A 25,122-nucleotide genomic window follows, 5' to 3' on the forward strand; every position below is an offset into this window, starting at 1 on the left:
AAAGGCCAATCAAGAAGCAATAATGCTTCGTTCACATTAACAATTGAGAAGTTGACAGTATCTTCAGTTCAAGGCACAACATATTAAAAGTAATTAAAAAAAAAGCTTGGCAAGTCACTACTGTTCCAAAATTAGTTGGTCAGCAATTTTAACAACAGGTTCCCCTTCTATTGGAAACTTAAAAGTGAGTTGCTGTCAGCTAAGTCCTGCCAAGTAGTTCTGAAATACCATCTGCTAGGGCTGCCCAGCCCCAGGGAATAATAGGGAGTATTCTGAAGGCACCCAGTTTGGGAAAATATGCCTATTTTATCATTTTGCTTAAAGTACCTTAACAGCAACAGCTGAAGAACGTGTGGTCTAACAAGGCTAATAGAGCTTTAAGTAGTCTGACAGGGCCCTCAGTGGAGAGAAACACAGAACCTGGGGTGGATGTATATCAGTCTCTGTGCTAATGTCTATCTTGCTTTGAAGCACTGCCTGAGGACCAGCTGGGAATACTGTGTTTTCCCTCCAGCTTGCTTCCTCACTTTTACTACCTCATGGATAACCATTTTTCATGCAGATGACATTAATGTCTCAGGAATACTCAGGTATCCTCTCATGAAGGCATTTCAGCCATACTTGAATCCAGCCGGCACCACCCACAAGTTTGTTGCCAAGACTGTCTTGCAGAGGCATCTCCCTCCCTCTCTTTCTCTGGCCTTTGACATCATTTATGAGAAGCCTCACTTGCCTATTTCCATTGCCATTGGGATTTGCTTTTTTTTTGTTGTTCTAGTTCAGAGAATTCAATGAGAGAATTCATCAAATAACAAATAAAAACCCTTAGAAATAAATCTCAAGAAATTTCATATATTGAAACGTTTCATGACTGGGTCTTCTTCTACCACCACCACCCCGTCCCACTGTACATATCTCAGGAATGACCACATTATGAGTAAACTACTTGCAAAGAGACAAATTCAGTCAAGAACTCACATCACTTTGCAGTTCCTGGCTTTTCTTGGCATGTTTGATCTGAGAACTGTCAGCCACACTGGTGAACTTCAGAGCATCAGCCTTCTGTCTGTACTTTTTCTAGATCAAATTAAAGCAGGTTACACAAAAGTTGTTACGATATTTACCTTCTCCAAAAATGTAGTGCTTTCAAAAAATACATAACTGATAGATCTGTAAGTCTCTTGTAAATTCCCAAGATGATTTTAGCACAGGTATCAGCAAAATAAGCTTCCAAATACAACCCAGTGCTAGTATTTTCTGCTGGGAGGACCCCAGTGGCGAGGAGGGTAGTTAGTGCAAGAGTATGCCAAATGCATTGCTGCTGTCACGGCAAGCAGAGATACTCTTTGGTGCCAAATGTACTAGCTATATATCTTACAAGATCTAGGTTGCACACCAACCAATGAGTGTCGTTCACAAACTGGGTAAGACTTAAGTCAGGGTCCAAGAGAGCTCATGAGCTACACAATCAACATTACTATCTCATTTTCTTACATGAGACTTCTCAAGCATATGCACATGTTGTTCAAATCAGTGAACATGTGTTACTGAGATATTTTTAAATTATTAAGATATTTCTAAATTATCAATTAAATTAGAACAGGCAATTTCAGTGTCCTGAAAGCAACTTTAATTCAAAATCTTCCCTACCATCTCCCAGTTCTTCTCAAAGCAGAGCTCAGCATAGACACTGCAGTCAAGCCTTCATGGGAGCAACAGCTATGAGAGCCCTCCACAAGGCTCGAGTCTTGGATGTGGGAAGAAACATTGTGCTCCATTCATCCTCTGGTACCAGTATTTATATAAAATCTATCTATAAAATTTGCATAGAGACTAACATTTCTAGTTTGGTAAATAAGACTTCCCTTACTTTTATTCCATCTTGCTTTTTACTTTACATCTGAAACACACCGAAGTGAATGGGAAACTTCCATTGACTTCATCACGCTTTGGATCAGGCCTGTTTTGAATCAATGTCACTGCCTGAGCCTTTTGCATCACTCGTTGGAGAGCAAGCTAAGCATCTCTTTCTATCTTTGAGACAGTACAAGGAAATGCAGTGCCCTATTTCAAGACCACAGTATGATAGAGGAGACCAGGCAAACAGTTCTTAAATACGTTAGTCAAATTCTTATTCTAACAGTTCAACTGTGAAGTGGGGCATTCCACCTAGAAAAGGTGTAAATGCATTTTCTCATTATCTGGCATTTCAGGAGAGAAATCCTTCTGTTTGAACTAATGGGTGAACAGATCAGTTTACACTGTGTCTCTGCTAGGGGAACACAAAACAGAAGTTAAAAAAGCGTGCAGCACTTCAAAGAGGTGCTCATCGCTTTATTTTAGGAACCTGGAAGGGAGGGAGGCAGATTAAAACCAGCATGTTTTGTCACATTGCATGGAACACAATATAGTGACATTCTGCAAAGAAATGACAAAATGCCAGGCTCTGTATGGCAATAGAGATCTCTAAAATAATATCCACCAGTCTCCAGTTTAAATGACTGTCAGCCATCTCTTGGCCTTACACAGAACGGGAATGAAAAGGCAGATCATTATGGATTAAATATTTGTGGAAGTGATTATTACTACAGCACACCACAGCAGCAGATGTCAGTCTATCCCTAGCAAGACACCGGATCTGAGAGTAGCTGCTCTTCTTTTGTTTCTAAGATGTATTTTTTCCCCTTGCAGGAGCAGTGAGAGGATGTCAGAGACCCAAGGTACCAGAGAGTGTGATCTCCAGTAACTAACTGGCTTCTGTTCCTTCCTCCAGCACTAAGTGGGATTTTATCCTTCTTGTCAAACTTCCCTTAATTTATTCTTCTATCTGTCCTCTAGTTTTCCTAGCACTAGTGAGACAACTCAACCATAGCAGCTGAGGAAGTGTACTTCCATAAAGCTAATGGCAGTATGAAACCATGAATTAATCAAGCAAAAGCAATGAAAAGCAGCACAAGCTGAAGCTGCCAGTAAAGTCACAGCCCTTATTTGCTGAAAGGCAAGGAAATTTCCAAACATGGCTAACAAATATCTAATTTTTCAACACTGTTCCTTAAAACTGTATGTACTTCATGTAGCATTTACCATAGGAAATTCTAATTCCTTTCAATGCCGCTCTGCAAAATGGGCAGGTGAATGAAAAGAAGTGGAAGCACAATTATGAGGACTTCTGCCTCACAAACTTGACACAATAATCATATAATGGGAAAACATATTTTTAACCTCTAACCCAGGATCTCCTAAACTGCAGAATAACTAAACAATGTCCATCAGTTCTATTTCTCAGATTTTCCGTATTAGGAATTCCTTACCTATTCCACATAATGTAGTGGAATAAGTGTGCATAAACCTTTGAACAAAAAACAGACAGAAGCCTGACCACTTTGCTTACCTCACTGACCAAATCTCCTGCCTTTTTGGCTTGTTGTATATTAAGACTTCCTTCTGTGATACACCCAGCTCCTTTCATCCACATCAGGTCTGCCCTGTATCGAAGCTGTAGAGGAAAATGACATTTATTGGCATGGGGAACACAGGTACAATGTTTGCATGTGAACATATACACCCTTTCCACTTTCAAAGACATTGCAAAGACATTTTAAAAAGTCATAGTGCAAATCAAACAGCATCCATATGAAACAGAATTAATGTCAAACTGAAAAAGTCTATAAACACTCATACTGCTTGTAACAGTTAAGCTGAGTATACATCATCTTACATCACTCTGGAGACCATAGGCCTTCTTTGCCCATTTGGTCTTCATATCTTCTGGAACCACTGTGTATTCATGGAGTTTCTTTCTATAATCTAAGTCACTAGCAAGTGCCTGGGCCTTCTTAGCATGTCTCAGGTTTATCATATCCATAGGCAGATGGAAATGGGTCTTACTCTCCTCAAAATCTTTCTTGTAGGCAATCTAGAAATAGAAGAAATGAAAATAAGTTGTCTGTATCGGTGTATTGCAAAGCCAAAGCTATCTTAAGTCTCCACTCTTGTTTGGGTCCTTATGCAGATTAGGCAAAAAACACATGTAGAAATCGGGTCCTATGAGGGATCGACAAAACAGATGGCAGGATGAATTTTGCAGACTCTAGACACATCTTCTCTATTACAGTACATCTCACTTTTAAACATATTTTTATCTGCTTGAAACTTTTATGTAAAAGTGTTTATATTGGGGTTTTAATAGGATGTTATTTTCCTGCCCCAAAATAAGGACACCATCAACCCAAAATTCTCTGTGAGAACAAAAATACTGTGCAATCATTACAGATTAACAGACGGAGGAAGGAAACCAATTTTTGTTAAATGCTTCTAAGAATTTCTTATAGTAAAAGCAGTAACAGTGGTAGATCGCATATTGTTGCTGAAAGGTTCATAATTATGAAAACCACCTTTTGAGTATGAGAAATTTACCTCACTACTCATCTTGGCTACCTGCAGAGAGTGCAAAAGTCTTGAATCTTTGGTTCCAATTGCTTTTCCTTTTGTTTTTTCGTATTCTTCTTTATATTTAATCTGTGAAAAAAATAGTTTAAGTCAAAGAACATTTCAAATTACCCAAGAGATAAGCAATATGTTTTTCACTGGCAATTTGGATGGTCAAAATTTACAAGGATTTAGTCTGATTCTCACTTTGTCACTGCAGATTTCCTAGATTTTCTCAGAAATTCCCAAAGGTGCAAGGTTGGGCTCATTTATGTTGTCTTTAACCTCATTCTTTGAGGCTCACTCCTCTGAGGTGGATATGCTTATAAACTTAAAGTCTTCTGATTAGCTAAATTATCTGGTTCTTAAAGCAAAAATTAAGAAATCAATCATGTAAAAACCAAGCAAGGAATTCAAGATTTGATTTTCTTACTGAGGTGGGATTTCAGAATCACCATCATTGTTGAACACTTTCCAGCTGCAGGAAAAGTTTCTTCCTCTTCTGCCTCTCCACAAGTTAAGAATCATGACATAAGTTGTTTAAAAAGACTTCATTCGGAAATTTTTTTATATACATGTGTTTATGTTAAAGAAGCAGACTAAAGAAATATGCATTCCCTTTGCAGTGGATGACAGCAGTATTTTTGAGGCTATAAACAATTCAAAACACTGAATTTTACTATGGGAGGATTGAGCCATTGTTATTTTGCAAATTTTGCTTCCTTCTGTACACTTGTATTTAAAAAAATAATGTTCAGAGAGTGAAATTTCATAGCAGAGTCTGAGAACATTTCCAACTGTTCATCAGACATTGAGAAAGATGGACAGCCAAATGCAGGACTTAAAAATCCAGATGAAGTGAGCTAAGCTTTATTTCCCTGTGCTATAGCAACTTATATAAAGAATAAGTCCTAGGTAATTAAATATAACATACATCACTGGCAAGATCCCTTGAAGCTTTGGCAGCTAGTAAAGGCAGAGAATCAAGTTTCATTTCAAAGCCCCGGCCCTTACTCTTCTCCCAGCCTTCTTTGTACTTAATCTGAGAAAGGAAAGACAGCAACACGTCACTAACACATAAACACACAAGATCTTCAAACGAACATGAAAATTACTAAAAGCAAAACAGAAGTATAAATACACTCAGTCCACAAACTGAAACCTTCTTAAGTCACAGTTCATTACCATTTTGAGCTAATTAATTGGCCAGGATTGAGTCAAGAATTTTATTCTTGGAGTTTACAGGCACTTTAAATCCCAGAACATGCACCAATAGCTCTCAATTTTAAACAGGTACGGGGGAGGGAAGGTTTTTCAAAAGTGCCTGTGGTTATGTCTACATACGCAAATAGTGTAGATCAACAGGAGCTGATCTATAGGGCAGAACAGCTGGTGCTCAGAATCAGGCATCACACTACTCACTTCAGGATTTTTCTTCCCCTCCCACCAAACTAGAGCTAGTCAGGTCCCATGTACTGAATGCCTATTTGTAGCTGCAGTTCTTTATGTGAGCTGCTGGAGAGCATCTTTCAGTTTGGCTTCATTCAAAAAGAATCCAGCTCGTGCTCTGAGACCACCCCACAATGTGAAGCAAAGCTCAGTGAAGGAACCCTTATGATCAGGAGGTTTGCTTCAAAAGCACACACGTGAGCCACACTATACCACAAACGTAGATGAAATGCATGAGAATCACATGCTTAACTTCTGAAAGTTAATGGAAGTTAAAGTACTAGCTGTTTAAGCTCTTTTTCAAGGTTCCACTTGAAACTCCATTAGAGCAGGATCAAGTATGCCTTTGTACATACTATGCATGCACCTAATGAAGTATCCAGGAAGCCCTGATTTCTGGATGTGGCTTTTCGTATTGTTATATTTTACTAATATCTAACAATGAGCATGCATCCCAACACATTATAGCCACAAAGAGTGTTGCTCCACAACACTTCACCAATGCAACTCAAATAAAACTTAGGGGAAGAACAAAAGGTATGAATATGCCAGGAAAAACTTGCAGTAATGCCAACTCAAAACCATGAAAAATTATGAAACTGGCTCAAAAATAACAGTCACACCAGTAATAAGTCTGGAGTTTTTTTCTGGTTTTGCATTTATTTGTCTTGTTGGGCTTTTTTTCCTCCAAAACTATCTACAACAATGGAGGCCTGAAAAATACTTTAAAAATTAAATAGAAGTTAAACTTTTCCTACAAGTGCTTGATTTTAACACCCAGGTCTCTAAGTAAATCACTACATATTGTCATGAATTATGAATGGCAGCAACAGTGGGCTTGATCCAAGTTCACTGAAGTCACTGTGTTTCCTTCCATTGACTTCAGTGGGCTTTGAGTTATTAGAACTGTGCAAATGTTGGTACTTCGTACAAATACCACCTCAGAATGAGTTAATTTTGTGAAGTGAATGCTGATTTACTAAACAAATTCAAATCATCTGAAAAGGTCTTGAAAAAAAATCTAGCAGTTTCACTGTACTTGAGATTGTATCCCTATCTATCACGCTGTTTAGTAAAGACATGATAAATGCTAAATGTTTCCAGAAACAGAAATCATCTTTACATTCATTTCTGTCTATTAATGGCATCATGAATACCAATATTTCCACATCACTTGGCTTACCTCACTGTATAATTCAGCATTGGCTTTTGCCTTGACTAACTGAGGTACGTCCTGAGGTAGAGTGTAATTTGTTTTTGTCTTCTCATACTGGGCTCGGTAGTTCAACTGTCATATATTGAAGAAGGCAACAACAAACTCAGTTATTTTTAACTAAAAATATGACTGTTACACTGATTGACTGCCCTTGAATTTCAGGCTATTAGTGCCATATGTTATAGATACACTCATAGGTATGGCTGACATAAATATGAGGGCAATAAGGCAATTATAACTTTTACCTAGGTACTAGGAAGTAGAATAATTATTCTATAAATAGAATAGTTAGTGATTATCTATGAGTAGAAAATATATTATTAAAAACCATGCATTAATAAATACACAGAAGATAAATCCCTAACAAAGCACACTAATATAAATCTTAAAAATGGAGGAAAATATTAGATCTACTGGTATGCTTGCCACATTTTTGGAAGTGATTTCATTCAATTTGTATTCTTGTTTTGGCTGTAAATCTGCTGATGAACTATCAAGAATAAAAACACTTAAGTGCTACAAATGTTATGAAATAAAATTGTCTTATAATTCTAATAAACAATGGCGGCTAATGATGACAGAACTTACATCACTGAGCTGCTGTGCATTTACTTTGGCTTGAGCAATTTGTGGAGTGCTGGCAACAGAACTGTACTTCAGCTTGTCTATGCTTTGCCTGTAGTTTACCTAATTTAAGATAAAATAAAAAAAAGAATGACTGAGTAGACAGTTTTGTTAGCTAATACTCTGGATAAATCATTACTTAAACCATAATAAACTGAGGTGAGGAAAAGTGCCAGGATCTCTTGGATGGGAACTGAGTTAATGCTCTGAAAATTTCCTAGTCTGAGGTCACAGTTTTTACTCCACTTGAAATATGAACTTCACTTATAACCCCTCCCTGTCAAAACCACAAATTCTTAAAAAGATGCAGTTTCAGCTGGTCCCCCAAAGCATTCCTATAAAACTGATATTCTTAACCATCACTTAAACTATTTTTATCTTTATCAGACTATCTTTATAAAGGAATATTGTAACGGTCTATTAAGAGGTCTGTCCAGTGTAATGATGTGCAGAGCAAATGAACTCTCTTACACTTTGTCTTTACTGAGTTTTAATGTAATAATTAATCACAGAATTTCCCTGTGTGGTAAGAGTTTTGTGTGGATAATGAGAGAAGAAAAATATGTATTTATGGTACAAAAAAAGTCATTTTAATGTCAGCCATTGATAGGATTGGAGCCCACTAAATTCCTAACACATTAACATAGTAGCAGCAATAATAAGCTATAAAATAAATATATTAAAACCCAAAATTATGCAAGGTAAAAAAATCAAGCTTTCTTTCAAACCTGTTGCTGCCAAAGGACTCAGTGCTACGCTGCAGGACACAATTATTATTCTCTGTAGGCCTTAATTAACATTCACTGTAGTTAATCACCACTTTGCAAACATTGCAAATCACATTGCTTAAAACTAGTTTCTTAATAAAACTTTTTTCCAGTAAAGTGGAGTATATTTCTAGAGACTTCGAGTTACTGAAACTATTTTAATGCAAACCTTCTCATCTCAGGTATCCTCATGTAAACTTGTTCTTTCTGCCATAATGACAAAAACTAGGAAAAAAGGCCTGAATTATCTCACAGGTCCAAAGTGATCCAAACTTAAAACAGTTCATTTGCTTCTTTACAGAGACAGAGAGAACTTTAATTCCACAGAAGGGGATCATTTCTTTTTAACTGAAACTGTGTATTTATTGCTACTTGTGATTGCTTAGTGTGTGGGAGAGTTGTATTCTTAAAGAGTTCAAAGTAAGCATGTTGGTTATCAGTGAGCAGATGAGTCCTGAGACTGTTTCAAACTAGTAGATGATGATCATGACTAGAGCAACTGAGTTTCTGTGGCCAACTGATTTACGTGCTCCAAACCCAGATGCTGACTACGAATTGTAGAGCCACAGGTAGTGCTGAAATGTTTAGAGTGGGTAGAACTAATTTGTACACTCTGGACATGAATTCATGCTTACTTTGAACTCTTTAAGAATACAACCCTCTCACACACTAAGCAATCAAACACTGAACTTTATTTTTTTAAGCTTTTTCAAAGACAAAGATGAAATTACTGCTGAAGAGGCAATAGTGCATCTTACAGCTGAAGTATATCAAGTACTTCCTCAAAAACGTCAGGGTTCTCAATTCTACCTCTTCATGCTACCATCTTTTTCTTGGAAGAGGTATTTAGGCCCAGACAAATCTCTCATAACGTTAATGGTCTCTCTAAGGCATCTTTCCCCTGGTTTCTTGCAATTTCAATGGAAAGACAGGTTATATACATCCTAGGTAGTCAGAAATGTCCTGCAGAGGTGCTACTCTCTTCCTGTTGATTTTATAAGTAATGCCTGGTGACTGTGCTCCTTACTAAGGCACAGGTTAAGTTCCAGATAGTAAAGGAGATCAATCAAGCCTTTGATGCTTGTGAGAGGTGATAATATGGTATCCTCTACAGTCTGACGTCCTCCATTTATCTGTAGAGCACACAGAAGCACAGTAGTACACAAATTTCTTCACATTGTTCCATCAGTAACTCAACCCCAAGCACAGAGGGCACCTCTCGCACAAACCACAGGCATAAGGAAGGTTATGTGACCAATTAGTTCCCCTTCAAAGGTGAACACCTATCTTCAGGGAATTCCCAAAGGATGAGAAGCCTATATAAGTCTCCCTGTCCTTTCAGTGCTTGATGCTGCTGTTGAAGCTGCCCAGGATGGTGAGACGTTTTGCAACACAAACTAGGGATAGGGCAGAACTCACTCATTTCTTGACTGTACAATCCGTGCTGAACTGAAGCCAATGACAGGAGGTGGCAGCACTTTCTATCCCTCTGAGGCCTCTTGACTCCACGCACTTTTTTGCTTTAACTTTGTTATCACTAGCTGTTTACTCCCATGACTAAATCATCATTTGACACATGCATCTATCACAATCTGTCCTACAGAGAGATGATGAGCCATGCAAGTCATAGAAAAAAAAAACCCATAAAATTATTTACATCTTTCAAAGGGACCAACTTCCTTGTTGTCTGATATGAAGGAGTAAGAGTAGCTGGGTAATTGTAGTCAACACCGTCATGTTTGTAATCAGATTTATAGGCTATCTGAAACACAGGGAGAACAAAAAACAAAAATCATTCTTTTTTTTTTAAGCTGTCATTTGTTTGAATAATTATCAGCCAAGAGGAAAGGAGAAACAATAATATTAATATTAAATGCAGGAAACAAAGTAAGTTCAATGTCACGAGTGACAAAGAAAATGAAATTATTTGCATAGTTTAGCCACTAATTGATTCTTTTTCAGCTCCTCAATTAATCCAATGCCAACAGTGAGAGCATTAACTTAACTTCCACCTATGACACATCTCTTTTATCTTTCTGCTTAGTTCTCAAGCTTCTTACAGATTTGTAAATAATGTACTTGAAGGAATGGTATGTAACGAAATAGCTTCTTGACTAACCCAGTAAATTAAATTGGAATCCAGAAATCTTCATTAAAGACTGTTTTTTCAGCAAAGGTCTGACCCTGGGGGTGGTGGCAAGCAACCTTCAGCATCCTACCGATGTCAAAGAAAACTGAAGGAGCTCGGTGGGTTGCCAGATCACTGAATTTGCTTATTTTAACTTCTTCCACACAGTGAGCTATAAATCAGTACAAAAGGGTTTCCAGAATTTCCCCTCTTCTCAACATATCTATCCTTTAGATCCCCAGTACAATATGATCTAAAGTTTTCTATCAACTTAATTCTGGAAAAACTTAAAGACAAGAAAGCAACAACCATACAAGTGTGATTAAAAAAGACTTACATTGCTTGCCAAGCTGCCAACTTTCATGGCATGTAGCATTCGCTTGTCCATGCCGATACCTATATAATGCCCTTTCATCTGGTTCTGGTAGGTTTCTTTGTATTTAAGCTGTATAAAAAAAAGTAAAAATTCTCTGAGAAATTCTATTTAGTTTTTCTATGAGTTTCCATGTGTTACAGCAGTGAGACAAATTATTACAGCTGTGGTCTACTAGTGTTGCACCACTACAGAAACTCATGAGTCCACAACAACCTTGGTACTTTAAAAAATAAAAACTAAAACCCTCTGTGAGTTTCCTATTTTAAAAGATGTCATTTACATATTCTTCAGTTCACCTGGATGGCACATAAAGGAGATACCTCTGCATTCTATTGCTCCATTTTATTTCATCAGAAATAAATATTAGAACAAAGTTGCAGGGAAGCATTATTTGTACATTAACAAATTAATACATCATCTACCAAAACTGGACTGTTTTGGTGCAGCTTTCACCAAGCCCAGAGTAGGGAATCCGACAAGATAAATTAACCACTCTACCATCTCATCTGTATGGCAAAAGGTTTACTCTTCCTGGATTTCAGAGAATGATAGCAAGCAGTATAAAGCAAAACTATACTTCAGTATCATGAGATACAAGTAGTATTGTTATTAATATTGATTACTTTCATGCAGTAAACATGTTCCTCTCTGACATTATCTCTGGTAAAGTATCTTCTGTCTACCTTTCCAGTCAGGAAATGGACATACACAATGAAATAAGTAATAATTATGATAGATAACAGTAACAACTGCCAGCTACCTGTATAGATTAGCTGTCCATTGTAAGTAACCTCTCTTCCATATATCATAATAGTTCTTTTCATAATCCTATATAAAATGACCCCCACTGATCTGTAAGGACAGACTAGGATAGGTGCTGTACAGACATGGGTTAAAATCAGTTATAATCAAATTCCCAGCGCATGCTTATCTGAAACACACACACACAGATGGCTTGCGATTCCAGCAGCTACCAGGTTAAGCAAGCCACACATGAGGTACTGAAAACTTACATCACTGGTGAATTTTGAGATCTTGCTCACATTCTTGAATTGCGGAGTATCACAGTAGTTCATGCTGTAGCCTCTGTTGTTTCCAAGATCCTTCTTATACTCTACCTTAGTGACAAAAATGCACAAGGGAAAGATGTGGTGAAACCTTACCTGGCTCTGTCAAGTTCCCACACACACTTTTTATTAGCCAGACCCACTGTTCAGAGATTTCAATACATGGCTTTCATCAGATGGCATATGATGAAAATTAATATGAAGATTATTTTCATTTACTCAGTTCTCATTTTATAGGCAAAAGAAATGCAATCAATTTCATCCATTTGGACCTCAGCAAAGTGTATGAGACAGTGCTATGAGGAAAATTATTACGAAAAACAAGGATCTACGAAGGAATTTTAAGGTAAGTGTGGAGCAAATGAAAGCAGAAAAAGCAATGGGTATTTTTCAACAGGAAGGATCGAATAGGGGGAAGTTTACCAGCAGAATTCTTCAGAGTAAGTTTAAATACAGAATTGTTTTAATATTTTCATTAAGTACCTTTGCTCTGAAGTAGGAATGTTGGGGGTGATATTAAAAGGGGTAATAGAAATGGGACTAAATTCAGCAATGTAGAGGTTAATATATGTAGGGAATAGTCATAAAAATTTCAGCTATAAGAGCTCATCACCTGGAAAGGCTAAGAAAGAGAAAACTGTTCATATGTAGGCTGACCACAAAAAGACGGCGAAATGCCAAAGTAACACAGCCATGAAAAAGGCAAATGCAGTCCAAGGCAGGAGCAAGAGGAGACTTTTGAGCAGGCACTGGGAAGCGTGCGTGCTACATACCAGGTTCCAGCAAGACCTCATCAAGAACTTATGTACTCTTACAGTCACTCCTGTTTAAGGAATATGCACTCAGCCTGTAACAGCTGCAGTGACAGACTGTGAGAGATGAGAGGAATTTGGCTTGCTTAGTCTAGGAAAACAAAGGCAGAGAGAAGAAAATCATATCTGTTTGTAAGCATCTCAGAAAGGTAGTTATGCAGGGAGAAGAACTTTTTAAACTAAAGGGCAATGTTGGCACAAAACACAATAGTAATAAAGTGGACAGGAATAAATGTAGGCTAGAAATTAGAAGAGGAGGATTATATGATACTGTGCCGAAACAGCAGCAGCCAGGAATCATTGGCCCAGGAGGCCCCTTCCAGTCCTACTTCCAGGGGTTTTTCATTATTGAAGGTTTTATACTTTGAGATCTCAAGAGTATAAGTTTTTAAACTGCCATGGGGAAGCTCTAGAAACTCACATTTATTAATAGCTTTATAGCTGATACGACACTATAAATAAATTAATAATTCAGAATCTACTGAGAATTCCCTAGCAATCTTCCCTTGCCAAGCAGAAGAAGAATGCATTATCAGTAACTCACAGTCTTTCACATGATGGAAGAAAACAGAAACCTGCATTAACAGAATGGTACAAATTTTGGCTCTGTTGGTGTTATTTTTTAATTATCAGCAGAACCTTCTTTGAAGCACTGTAAGGTACACACCCAAGTAATCCTAAAGCATTTAGGATTATAACTTCACAGCACATTAACAGCACAACTCAGGGGTTTTTTTTAGATTTCTATTCTTCATGCGGCCAGAATTAGAATTACTTTTCTGGGGTTAATTTCCCATACTTTCATACAGATCATTGGAAGTGCCAGATAACAGCACCTGAAGATCTGTTCTTGCACTTTTCTCTCCAGTTACTGTGCTACACACAGATCATTTTTGTTACATATGGGGCAATAAGAACAACAGCTTTTTATATTTGTAGTCCTTACCCATCAGACACAAATGTTTGCATGAGCTGCTATAGAACTCATTAACAGAGCAATTCAACCCCTTACCTCACTGACAAGCTTGTTAACACTTCGGGCTTGTTTAAGGACTAAGTTTTCTTCAGCCGTTAGGGAGTGAAAGTGAGCTGCACCTTTCATCTTGGAAAGATCCTTCTTGTATTTTATCTGAAAACAAGTAGGGAAAATTATAAAATAGATGTCTACCTTTTCACCATTGCTATTTAGACTGGCTTCATGAGTCAGGATAAGATTTTTCCTATTCTTGCTTTGATAAGCAAATAGAACTTGCCAAGTTGAAACACTGCAAGTTGTTACTTCCTGAAATAAACCACATATAAAATCACAGCCCTAACAATCCCTGCCAAGGGATTTTTTTTTAATCTATTTCTTACATAGCTTGAACAGCACTGGTTGTTGTTCATAGCTTGAACAGATAACTAGCAGATTCTTGGCTAGTGACTGGTTGGAGCTTGTGTGCTCTTCTATTACTGAAGTTAATTCTCAGAACTTTAATTTTAGACTTCTAGTCAGAGAATTAAAGATAGTCATCAGGTGCTCTGCGAACTTTTCCTTTTGTAGAAACCAGCTTTTTGAGAAAGCTACATCTTTTTGCACTAATAATGTTTTAAGACAATTATATTTCTCTACCAAATCAATATTGAAATAAGGGATCTGTTAACTTAATTTAGACATCAGGTTATTGACTTAAGTTGAGCTAGGATGGGTGAAGAGAGATAACACTCATGTTGGCCTTTTGCCAAAATTTGTCCAGAAAAAACCCTGTTGGGAATGTATTTCAATATTTCTTGCATACAAGCAGACGCTTATATTCTTCATCTTATGTTACTGCTTTAAAAATCAGATTCATAATATAAAAGAAAACCAAATTATTTGAAATGTGTTGAAGTGCAAAGTGTTTTTTATTTTATTTTCTAAGTCTGCACACGGTTTCTCAGGCTTTAAAGATATGAAGCAGCTTGATAAGTACTGTAGTGTGTTAAGGTTACTGCCATGAACCAATGCTTCTCCTCGCTCCAGGTATTACAAATTAATAAGGAAACTGCTGACCATTAGTATTTTCAAAACCTATGAAACTGCCATCTTTATCTGGAAAGGTTAAATATTTCATGTTTAAACAGGGGATCACTGAGTTTGTCATCAAAATAGGGATTGGTCACAGAAGGTTTCAGGTTTTTATATTCTCTCAGTCATAAGCTCAGGTAACAGAATATGACTGATCCTTTCACTCTAGTTTACTGCTAGTGTCTAGTCCAGGCTAGTACAAGCTGAAAGACTCAACCATCTATTAGCTCCTCAGAAAACAGACCGAGCCCATCAGCTCAGATAGCTCCATGGGGGACAGGTGCCTACACTACAAAGGTTGTCACTTGCAGGAACCCTTCACAGCAGCCACAGGGTAGTGACCTACAGACTGACCCATTTTTTTGTCACTACTAGAAACGGTATCCTCAAATAGGACTGAGGCTCTTTAATCAACAGGCTGCATGCAAGAATCACATATCACCACCTTTTTTGATGATTCTTTAGCTTACCACCCAAAACTAGAAATCCTCAGCCTAGAAATAAGCTCAGTCTTGTGAAGTGACAGTGTTGTACTCTATGGTTTCTTTTCCTCCATATGACTTGCTTTGCGCTAGAGGCATGATACATCAAAATATCAAAACCAATTCAGCTCATTCATCCTCCATTTATACACTACTGGGAATACCACAGTAGCCCACAGGATGATTAAGGCAGTTGAAGCTTTCATTAATAATACAGGTGCAGATTTGCCAGGAGGGTTAACCTAACAGTAGGGATCCCCATTAGTTGCTACATCCATCTCCTCCCTCATGCAAGTTGGAGCTGTGTCCGCTTCTATTAATGGATATTATTAATCTCCTGAGCCATCCAGATCCCAGCAATGCAGTGAAATGTCATTGTTGTTTACTTCTCAAGTGTAATTTTAGCATTCTCCTCCTAGGCACTGCTCTGACAAACTGCTGTTTTTAATTGTTTATGAATTGTATTGATTCAGGTTTCATACTTACATCACTTGCTAATTCATTTGCTTTCTTGGCATTTTGATAAGCTGGAGTGATCATAGCAGGAAAGCTTCCTTTCCCTCTGCGTTCTTCATAGTCATCCATATAATCCTGAAGAAAATTCAGAGTGTTTACGCATCATACATGAGCAGGTGGGGCCTTGGGTGATTTCACAAAGCCCCATAGTCCTTGTTAGTAGGAAAGTTCATTGTTTCATTGTATTTCTTTATGAAAAAGAGAATAAAATGACCAACTGTAAGAATAAAATGACCAACTGTAAGAATAAAATCACCCATTAAATTAACTGTGCCTGTAAAATTACTTGTGTTGCATTGCAAGAGAAATTTAGGTAACAATTAGCTACGGTCAAGATAGCATTCAAGTGTACAATGATATATACCTTTCTAATCTCACCTCAGTTCTTACAGAGACGATATCTGCTAGCCCCTCTCTTTGTCAATATATGTTTCCCTGGAAAACTATAAAAATATCTAATGGTTTGGGCAGCCAGGAGATTTGCTTAAACTTTCCAAGTTTAGTGTAGGGTCAGCCTTCCTCTGTGATGTGACAGAAGTCTCTTGATCTCTCCATGGCCATTTCTCACATCATAACTGACCAAAAATAATACTTCTCTAGTGCAGTGATATATTTCGAAGAGGGATTCATTAATGAAGCAGAAATATCTAGAAATTAAAGTGGTAAACTCTTTAGGGAACAAAATAACAAAATTCCATTTGCTTGATTTAAAAAAACAATTGTTGCAGAATTAATACTCTTAAATCTATCTATAGATAAGTTTATGTGTAAATGATTGACAATTGGAAAAGCCTTTTGATAATTTAATAACAAAATATTGGAGCTTTTTTTAAAAATGGTAATAGACAATGACGATCCCAAAGCTTTCTATGGCAAGATCTGGGGAGAATATGGAAAGTATACAAATAAGTCAGATATAGTGCAATGTGTCTTTGTAATATTTTGTAAATTCTTTGTAGTAAAGAGCCAGTTTAAGTGAAAAAAGAATGTGTGGCATGTCAAGAATGTCATGGAGAGCACACATAGAAAGGACTATAAATACTTGGGGTATCTCACTTGTGACTTCTCGATGCAAAACAATCCGTTGTAGGTCATTTTGTGCACCATCAGTGTCACATGATAAGATAGGTCATATCATAAGTTTGTGAACAATATAATGTAGTTATAGTTATTGCATCTAAATTATTCTATAAACAGGCACAGAAAATAAAAAATATCCTTGACTAATTAGCTGAGTTAGTTTTTTAAAATGTCATTCATGAGTCTGAATTCTTCAGACTAACTTGCCATTTTCTTTTTCTTCTTTCTCAAATACATTTTTATATCATGTCTAATATTGCTCATATTACAAAACAGTATTTTCAAAGTTTCAGATAATTAATTTCAGCCACTTCTAAGATTTTTAAACATGAACAAAACAGGTGTTCAGCACACAGGAATTTTACAGTAAGATTCCTTAAATTGTCTCATGTTATGTATATATCTGTATGATGTGCCCTCATGATCTTGACAGTTAGAAATCTAATCCCTTCACCCAAGTTAAGTCATGCTTCACTCAGATCCATTAATTTCAGTGGCTCTATTTTACTTGAATAAAAATATCAGAATCCAATCTATGAAGATTAAAACTCAAATTAAATTTGAAGTCTGTGACTGAAGTTTCAAAGATACTTTCAAAGAAAAAAACCTTAAATTAATTCTAAAGATAGCAGCATTCCAATGCTTGAAAATGCAATTAGCTCTTTTTCAAATTCATTTTATTTGTTTATTCTTACTAAAACTTGTAGTAGTTCAAAAGACAGAAACTAACTGAAGGCTTCATTGCTACATATTCTAAACTCATATTCTTCAAGAATGGTTTGCTTTTCACACATTACAAGATGTAGGTTTGAACAGAAGAAGTGAAGAAATGTAAAACTCCCAAATGTCTTAGGACAATATATTCCCTGTTCCTTCATTTCTCCAAAGTATACGGGTCTCATGAGGAGCTACAATGAAAAACCTAAGACAAATCATACAGTTTTGTTTATACAAAAAGACAATTCAATTCCTTTCAAATTCCCTTTAGCTGTATTCAGTTCTATTCAGCTGTACTATTTCCCTAACTTAATTGGAATAGAACTTTGGATGCATTTTGGAAGACCACAAAAATAATTGCATTCCCTTAAAAATGAAATACAAGCAAAATGAACGCCACAGACCAAAACAGAACTAAAGCCTATTTGGTACCACAAATGCAGAACTACAACTTGTCAAGCTTACAATACCACTTTTGTGGAACAGCTGAAATCTAAGAGATCGTGTATGATCTTCAGTGCCACTTGCACATATTTAGAGCTGCAAAGCTTCTAAGATTTCTAAAAATACTGGCAGGGAAAAGATGCTTAACTATCTTCTAACTTTCTACCATTTCACAGCCCTTTCACTTTTTCTCCTAACTGAATTTACATTTTCTTTCTCATGGAATGGGAAAGTTTCTACAAGTAAACACATTTCAACGTGATACCTAACACCACCGCAATAGAAATGTATAGTGCATACATGTACACAGATAAAATTTGCCAAGGTAAGGCTTACCTTTTGGAATGACCCTACCATAAGGATCATGCAGTGACAGTGCATGCAACTTGTAGTCTCACCTTGTGCGTGCCAATGCCAAATATATATTACACATTCAGAGCATGGTGCTGTTGCACACCATCTTTTCCTTTGAGACCTTGCTTTCTCATACAGGAAAGCAAAGTAAAAATAGGTCTCACTGCAGTTTCTAAAGTCTTGAATAATCAGCCATAGTAATGATCAAGATTAGCATGGGTATCTCTCGGATGTTGCATACCTGGCCATATTGATCTACATTTTCTCTTGCAAAAGTAACATCTGTTCCAGCTGTATGGCTGGCTTTTCCCTTGATCTCTTTTTCATATCTTTGATGATACTTTACCTAACAGGAAAAAAGGAAAGGAAAAGAATCATCTGGATGAGTTTAGTCTGGTACACAGATGCTGCATAATAAATAATAATCAATGACACGCACATGTTGGCAATAAAAGATTGCCAAAATTCCCATTGCCACCAATCTACATAAGGCAAATATGCCACTTGAAGATACAAAAACAAAAATAGTGGTGTACTTTTTAATAATGCACTAGGAACATGGGACTTGCCAGTTCAACCCAGACAATTAGTTCAGTGTGTTCAGTACCCCCTGCTTGTCAGTGGCTAATCCCTGATGCTCCACCAGGTTAAAAAAATAGAACTGATTGTAATGTAAGTTCATGGTTACCACAGAGCACTTTTTTTACCACAGGGTCATCTGAATGCCATTAATAAATGGGCTTTTTTCTGAAAGATGCTGATATCCTCAGTGATCAAGGGAATTTTAGGCAATCAGCCTTCAAGTTTAGACCAAGATTTACACTACCTTTGCTAAAGTCAAAATAATGCCTATAACCTGATGCTGTCCTTCAATCATCATGTGTGTTTGCTGACACAAATGAAGGGTTTTCCGCAGATCAAAGGCAAACAAAAACATTTATATGTTTTAGAGTCAGTTACTTTTGCCTTCAAAATTACAGAACTCTTCTTATTTTCCTCAGTGACTCTTAATAATGTTTTAAATTCACTTCCATTGAGTTAGCACAATACATTATCTTCTCCAACAAAAAGAACTTTCCTTTCAGTCTCCAATGACATAACACAATTAACTGTACATTTTGAAGCAATACTGATGTTCTGTTACAATGCTTTTTAAAGAATACAGGGGTGTTGTGGTTTTGTTATGTTTGGAGAGGAAAAGCAAGCCAATAAAGATCAGTACACCAAGGAGTTTAAAAAAAACCCCAACAGTAAGGAGAGTAAAATGATTGGAATAGAAAGCTATATTTTATAAATCTATACCTATGTCAAATGTATGCATGTGTTTGTGTGTGTGTAAATGTGTGCGTATATACTTTATAAATATATAATTGCTATTCAAGAAGCTACTTTCATAAAAGCTTCATCCTGCAACAGAACAAAAGAAGGAATAGGAGAATGAACTGTAAGGACCCACTGGGAGCATGGAAAGTCATGGCAAAGCTGAGCTATGCAAACAGAGCCCTCCCCTGATAAAAGGTCACCCAGAAATATTGTGGCTGTGTAAATTAGAGCTGCATTTCAGCCCCTCTACCTCATACTGGGTTGGGCAGAATGAAATCAAAGACCTCCAGCTGACTCCTTATTGTCTTCCTTCTCAGTTGTATGCAACAGGAGGCTGGGTAAAGGGGATGCTTTTGCCACAAAAATCCACAGTGTTCATTCACAAATAAAACACCTTATTTTCTCTTTGTGCATAAGACTCAACTTTGTCCCTGCAAAAGACAATCACTTGAAAATCTGTGTAGGAAGTGCACTGCTAGCATAATTCTACAATGCTAATGGAATTTCTGCCAGTAAACATTTTAATCCAAAATTTGTGTGAGAATTAATTCTTTTCTTCCCAAAAAGAGACTTTGCGTTGGACACTTACATCACTGGCTAATTCATTCGCTCTCTTGGCTATTTGGTAAGCTGGAGTGATCATAGCAGGAAAGCTGCCTTTCCCTTTCCGTTCTTCAAACTCTTCTGTGTATTTTAACTGTAAAAATCCAAGACAATTCAAGAACAGTTAGATCAAATGTATCTTAATTACACACATAATCAATTCTTAAAGTTGCAAAGTCAGGCATTTGATGGCTGTCATCTGCCAAAAGGAAGACGAACCATGAAGTCTGAATCTACCTCCTTTGTGTGTATGCTTTACAACGTAGTCTTTAACTACGTGATCGCGTATCTTCTGCAGGACCTCTGTGTCTCATTCAGGGTATAGGATGGATCACAGTTGTTTAAAGAAAATACTAATGTTGTCTGCACAATGCCTGCTCTATTAATATTAGAGTCAGGCAGCTTCCTTCTTTACTTTGCATGGCAGCCAGTAGCTGGGACTAGTTCTCTGCCTTCAGTTCTGACAGCCAGCTAGTCCCTAAAATGGCCTAGAACGTAATATGGTCTTTATAACTGGAAGTACTAAATACTTAATGGTAAACTGTATCAAGAATATTTTAAGGTAATACACATTTCAAGAGTCTGCCTTTCAAATATTAATTTTTTACTTTTCTTTATGTTCACATTTTTAAGTGATTTATAAATGTCCTAAGAGCCACTTGCAGAGTCAAAAACAGGTCAACCTATTTTGTTTCACTTACATCACTTGAAAGCTGTCCTCCAACCTTTGCATGAAGTATATCTGGAGTGTCTACAACAGAGGTGAATTTTGAAACTCTCTCTTCATGTCCCCGCTTATATTCTACCTAAGGGAGAAAACATATAAAGTACATATTACAAACAATAAGCAGCAAAAACGCATTTGCTATCAGAAGGCTTCAAGAGAAAATGAGCAACAACAGTCATGACACTCCCTACTGTACAGTTAAGCTATCAGTATATTTAAGGCCCAATTTCCTTAAAGTGAATGTCAGAAGCAGACAGAAATGGACCCAGATAATCAAATTTTCAAATTGTACTAGATTTATGTGAGCCATATATTTGATTAAAATATTATGAGAATAGTCATTAATGGCCCAAAACACTAAGATCATACTGCAATGACAATGCAGACAGTGTTTGCAGAAAACAATGCAATACTTTAAAATCATTTCTACAGAATTTATTTTTACTTGACCTTTTTCAGTTGAATTGTTATTTTTATAAATAAGCAATTGTCTGTGCATATATTTAAAGTAGCTTGTATATGAATTAAATTCAATATTACAGTATTTTTATTCAATATTATTTAACTTCAAATAATAAAGCAAGCAAAAAACGTCAGATGTAAATAAACAGATTAATAAAGCCATAAAGTGAAAATAAAGGTAATGAATTAAATAAACATTTTAGAGCGATTCACAATCTCTTTCCAGTTATAATAAATTACAGCAAAAGTTGCTACATCTTTCAGGAAATATCTATATTGCCATTTATCTTATATGATTGTCTTCCCAAGCCAAGTAGTTTGTTAACCCTGTTTCCTGCATCATGTTAAAGTTTTCTCACTTTGCAGAATTAACACTACAACAAATATTCATCATAGAACCTATTGTCTAAAGTGAATGGCCTAAACCCAGGATTCTCCAAATTCAGAAGTCTAACATACAATTAGAAAACCTGCGACTTACATTACTGCTTAGTTGGGTGGCTCTCTTAGCAACCTGGTAACCTGGAGTGATCATAGCAGGAAAGCTGCCTTTGCCTCTCCGTGGTTCATATTCTTCTGTATATTGAAACTAAAAAATGAACATTTTTTGTTTTGTTGTTACAAAAGACCCACTGTAGTTTAATGTGATTCCTCTTTTAATGCCTACTTCCTAAAGGTATGTATCACTTTATTTAAAAGCAAACAAATTAAAGAACTTATACCTTATAAGTTTGTTAGGTAGAAATATTTCCTACATACAACAGAAAACATTCCCCATTCATATCAATTATCCACTGTTAATTGGCTATGTTGACTGAATCACTAACCCATTGTATGGGTATAGACAGTCATAATTTAGAAGTGATTTTCATCAGTCATGGAAATACAGTCAATGAAATGTCTACTCTATGGAAAATAAGACACTTTTTCCATCGTGAGTTCTGCTCTACTGAGGGAAACACCACTGCCTGCTAGATCAGGATATAATCAAGGTCACCTCAGATGTCATTGGTCAGTAGTTGAAGTGCTTCTCCATTACGTAAACAGATAAATGTATGATTTCCAGGATGGACAATAGCATTCTTATGTGACTTTAATCTTTTACATGGTTAAATATTGTTATTGACAGAAGTAAACATGTCAGTCTCTCCTTTGGTAACATCTTACCAAAGGTTGGCTTTGATGTACTGGTTAAGTCTTCAGAATATGATAGCCCATGAAAATAAAGCTATTCCAAACATCAGCCCACTTACATCACTCAGAGCCTTCTGTGCCTGTGTTATCCTGACCATCTCAGGATCTGGGATGGTTCCCGAGTACCACGATTTTCCCTCCTCGTAGGCAGCATAGTAAGCATTCTACAAAACAAAAATTAAATAGCTACCAATCTTCACCCATGTTTTAATACACAAACAGCTGATCTGACAGAAAAAAAGGGAACACACACAATGCTGTGTAAGTGAAATTTACTCTCTGCAGACGTACAGCACAAGGCCTACACTCCACATACCTTCAGAATACCAGGGCAGAGCTTGTATAACAAGAACTGACATCAAGATGTCAGGATCTAGGATCCTGGAGTGAGACTCAAATAATTCCCCTGGGAATCAGACCACTTGTTGTGAAGCTTCAGTGTCAGTAGAAAGAAGACACATTGAGTATGGCTGTACAGGCAGCAGTCCAAACAGCTAACAGCTAATAGATACACTCTTCCTCACCTCCTGATTCTTGCACCCTAAGCTATAATCAATCTATGCTGCCTTGAAAAGTTTAGCCAAATGAGAAGCAATGGCTTTTTTAGCATTGAAATGCTGTGAGTAAAACCCTAACAACCAGGACTGCCAAGGCCAATCCTTGGTCTTCTGCAGGCTAGCGGCTTGGAGACTTGAGGGATATTTCTTACCTGGGTGGCCAGTCGTTGGGCTTTATAGGCAGCTTCAATTTCTCTGGACCTTACATCCCATTGAAAGACTGATTTGAATTGTTCACCCTCTTCTCGATATTTTATCTAAAAAAAATTGACTTGATATTAGTAGTTTGTTAGTGCAGACTAACACCCCCCCCTCTTAGGAGAAGAACAAGAAGGGAGACGAACAAGAAGGGAGACAAACAAGGTGAACACAGTCTTTCAGTCCACAGTGATATGGAGTCCACATGAACTGCAACAACAAAAGGAGATGAATGCACAAGACAAAATAACAAAAACAGTGCAACTCCCACCATAACAAATCCACTTCAGTGCCTGCTGGTTTTGGTTGCACCTTAAACCAGTCTAAAGGAAGGCTACTTCCAAAAACACCCCTGGCCCTACTAGGTGACCCTTCTTGTCTCTCACACACTGACACCATCAGACAGGCGGCTGTTGGGGAAATTGTATCAGGGAATTAGTATGTAGGCTTGTGCTGTGTTAGCTTTCAGCTATGTCAGTTCCTTCATCTGCCTCACTGCAAAAATTATCAATACCAACACAAGAGAAGCAGAGGAATAATGTGACTGCACAGAACTAATTCTCTGGGTGGCAGCATCAACATGACTCGGTTTAAGACAATTTACTTTAGTCATAATGTTTACCTGTGCCTGTGCATTAGATCTCCAGTTGCTACAGACCAGCCTAGTTTTCAGTGCCAACTAATAATTTCGCCCTGAAGACACATTTATATATGATATGAATGCAGAAACCAAGGGACTATGACAAGCACACCTGATCCACCAAATCTCCACAGCCCACAAGAAAATACCAACCACCTTCTGAGAGCCTGCAAAACTCTCCATCTTTTCCTCCTTCTCCCTCTTTAGACCAACACCACTTACAACCTGCTTATGTACAAAAAGGCCACATAGCCTGCAGCTCTATGTCATGCAAAGACTACCTAAGTACTTCCTCCATGCCACCCATTCTTGGAAAAGGAGTCCCCATGTGCCTGTGCATTAGATCTCCAGTTGCTACAGACCAGCTTAGTTTTCAGTGCCAACTAATAATTTCGCCCTGAAGACACATTTATATATGATATGAATACAGAAAAAAATGAAGAAGATTGGGTTTAACCCTAAGGTCAAAACTCTACTCTCTAATCCACACCCAGATTCTACCTAAGATTTTTTTGCTATTATTGGAGCTGCACATCTGTAAAGGAGCAGCATATTAGACCTGAAATCTGGCATGAAGTTGTGAAAGAATAATTTGGTCTTTAGATAATACTTTTTGGGGAAGTAATCTATGAAGACTGAAATCCCCAAGAATTTTTAACCAGAACACATCAATGCAGCATTAGATGAAAGAACTATTAGCTGGTGGGTAATATTTTACTCTTCTATTTCCCTGCACAGTGGCTGTAAAGCATCATGACTTTATAAATGTAAATCCTGGGTCATCATTTTCCTACTGTTAATTTTATGACAGCACACAGAAATATAACTGAAATCACAGCTCTGTTATACAACTCACTCTACAGATGCAAAAAATAACAGTCCCTGTCCTGAAGAGTGCAAATTCTAAACTG

General features: G+C 37.1%; 1 protein-coding gene across 7 annotated transcripts in view; it reads right to left on the minus strand.

The window, feature by feature from the left end:
- The window catches only part of NRAP (nebulin related anchoring protein), a 54,091-nt gene that overhangs the window by 25,813 nt on the left and 3,156 nt on the right, over positions 1-25,122 (minus strand). For 6 of the 7 annotated variants that reach the window (XM_076339048.1, XM_076339052.1, XM_076339050.1 and 3 more), the window contains exons 4-21: positions 23,526-23,630; positions 22,876-22,980; positions 22,104-22,211; positions 21,135-21,239; positions 20,420-20,527; positions 18,749-18,853; positions 15,883-15,987; positions 13,880-13,996; positions 12,002-12,106; positions 10,950-11,057; positions 10,142-10,246; positions 7,682-7,780; positions 7,061-7,165; positions 5,363-5,470; positions 4,417-4,518; positions 3,719-3,916; positions 3,392-3,496; positions 979-1,077 (exon numbers count right to left, since the gene is read on the minus strand). In XM_076339048.1, the coding sequence (XP_076195163.1) occupies positions 979-1,077; positions 3,392-3,496; positions 3,719-3,916; positions 4,417-4,518; positions 5,363-5,470; positions 7,061-7,165; positions 7,682-7,780; positions 10,142-10,246; positions 10,950-11,057; positions 12,002-12,106; positions 13,880-13,996; positions 15,883-15,987; positions 18,749-18,853; positions 20,420-20,527; positions 21,135-21,239; positions 22,104-22,211; positions 22,876-22,980; positions 23,526-23,630 (1,992 nt within the window). The remainder of the gene's footprint in view (positions 1-978; positions 1,078-3,391; positions 3,497-3,718; positions 3,917-4,416; positions 4,519-5,362; positions 5,471-7,060; positions 7,166-7,681; positions 7,781-10,141; positions 10,247-10,949; positions 11,058-12,001; positions 12,107-13,879; positions 13,997-15,882; positions 15,988-18,748; positions 18,854-20,419; positions 20,528-21,134; positions 21,240-22,103; positions 22,212-22,875; positions 22,981-23,525; positions 23,631-25,122) is intronic. The other variant, XM_076339053.1, reaches the window with a different exon arrangement.

The sequence above is a fragment of the Aptenodytes patagonicus genome, chromosome 5 (genome assembly GCF_965638725.1).
Source record: "Aptenodytes patagonicus chromosome 5, bAptPat1.pri.cur, whole genome shotgun sequence".
In the NCBI taxonomy this organism is placed as follows: Eukaryota; Metazoa; Chordata; class Aves; order Sphenisciformes; family Spheniscidae; genus Aptenodytes; species Aptenodytes patagonicus.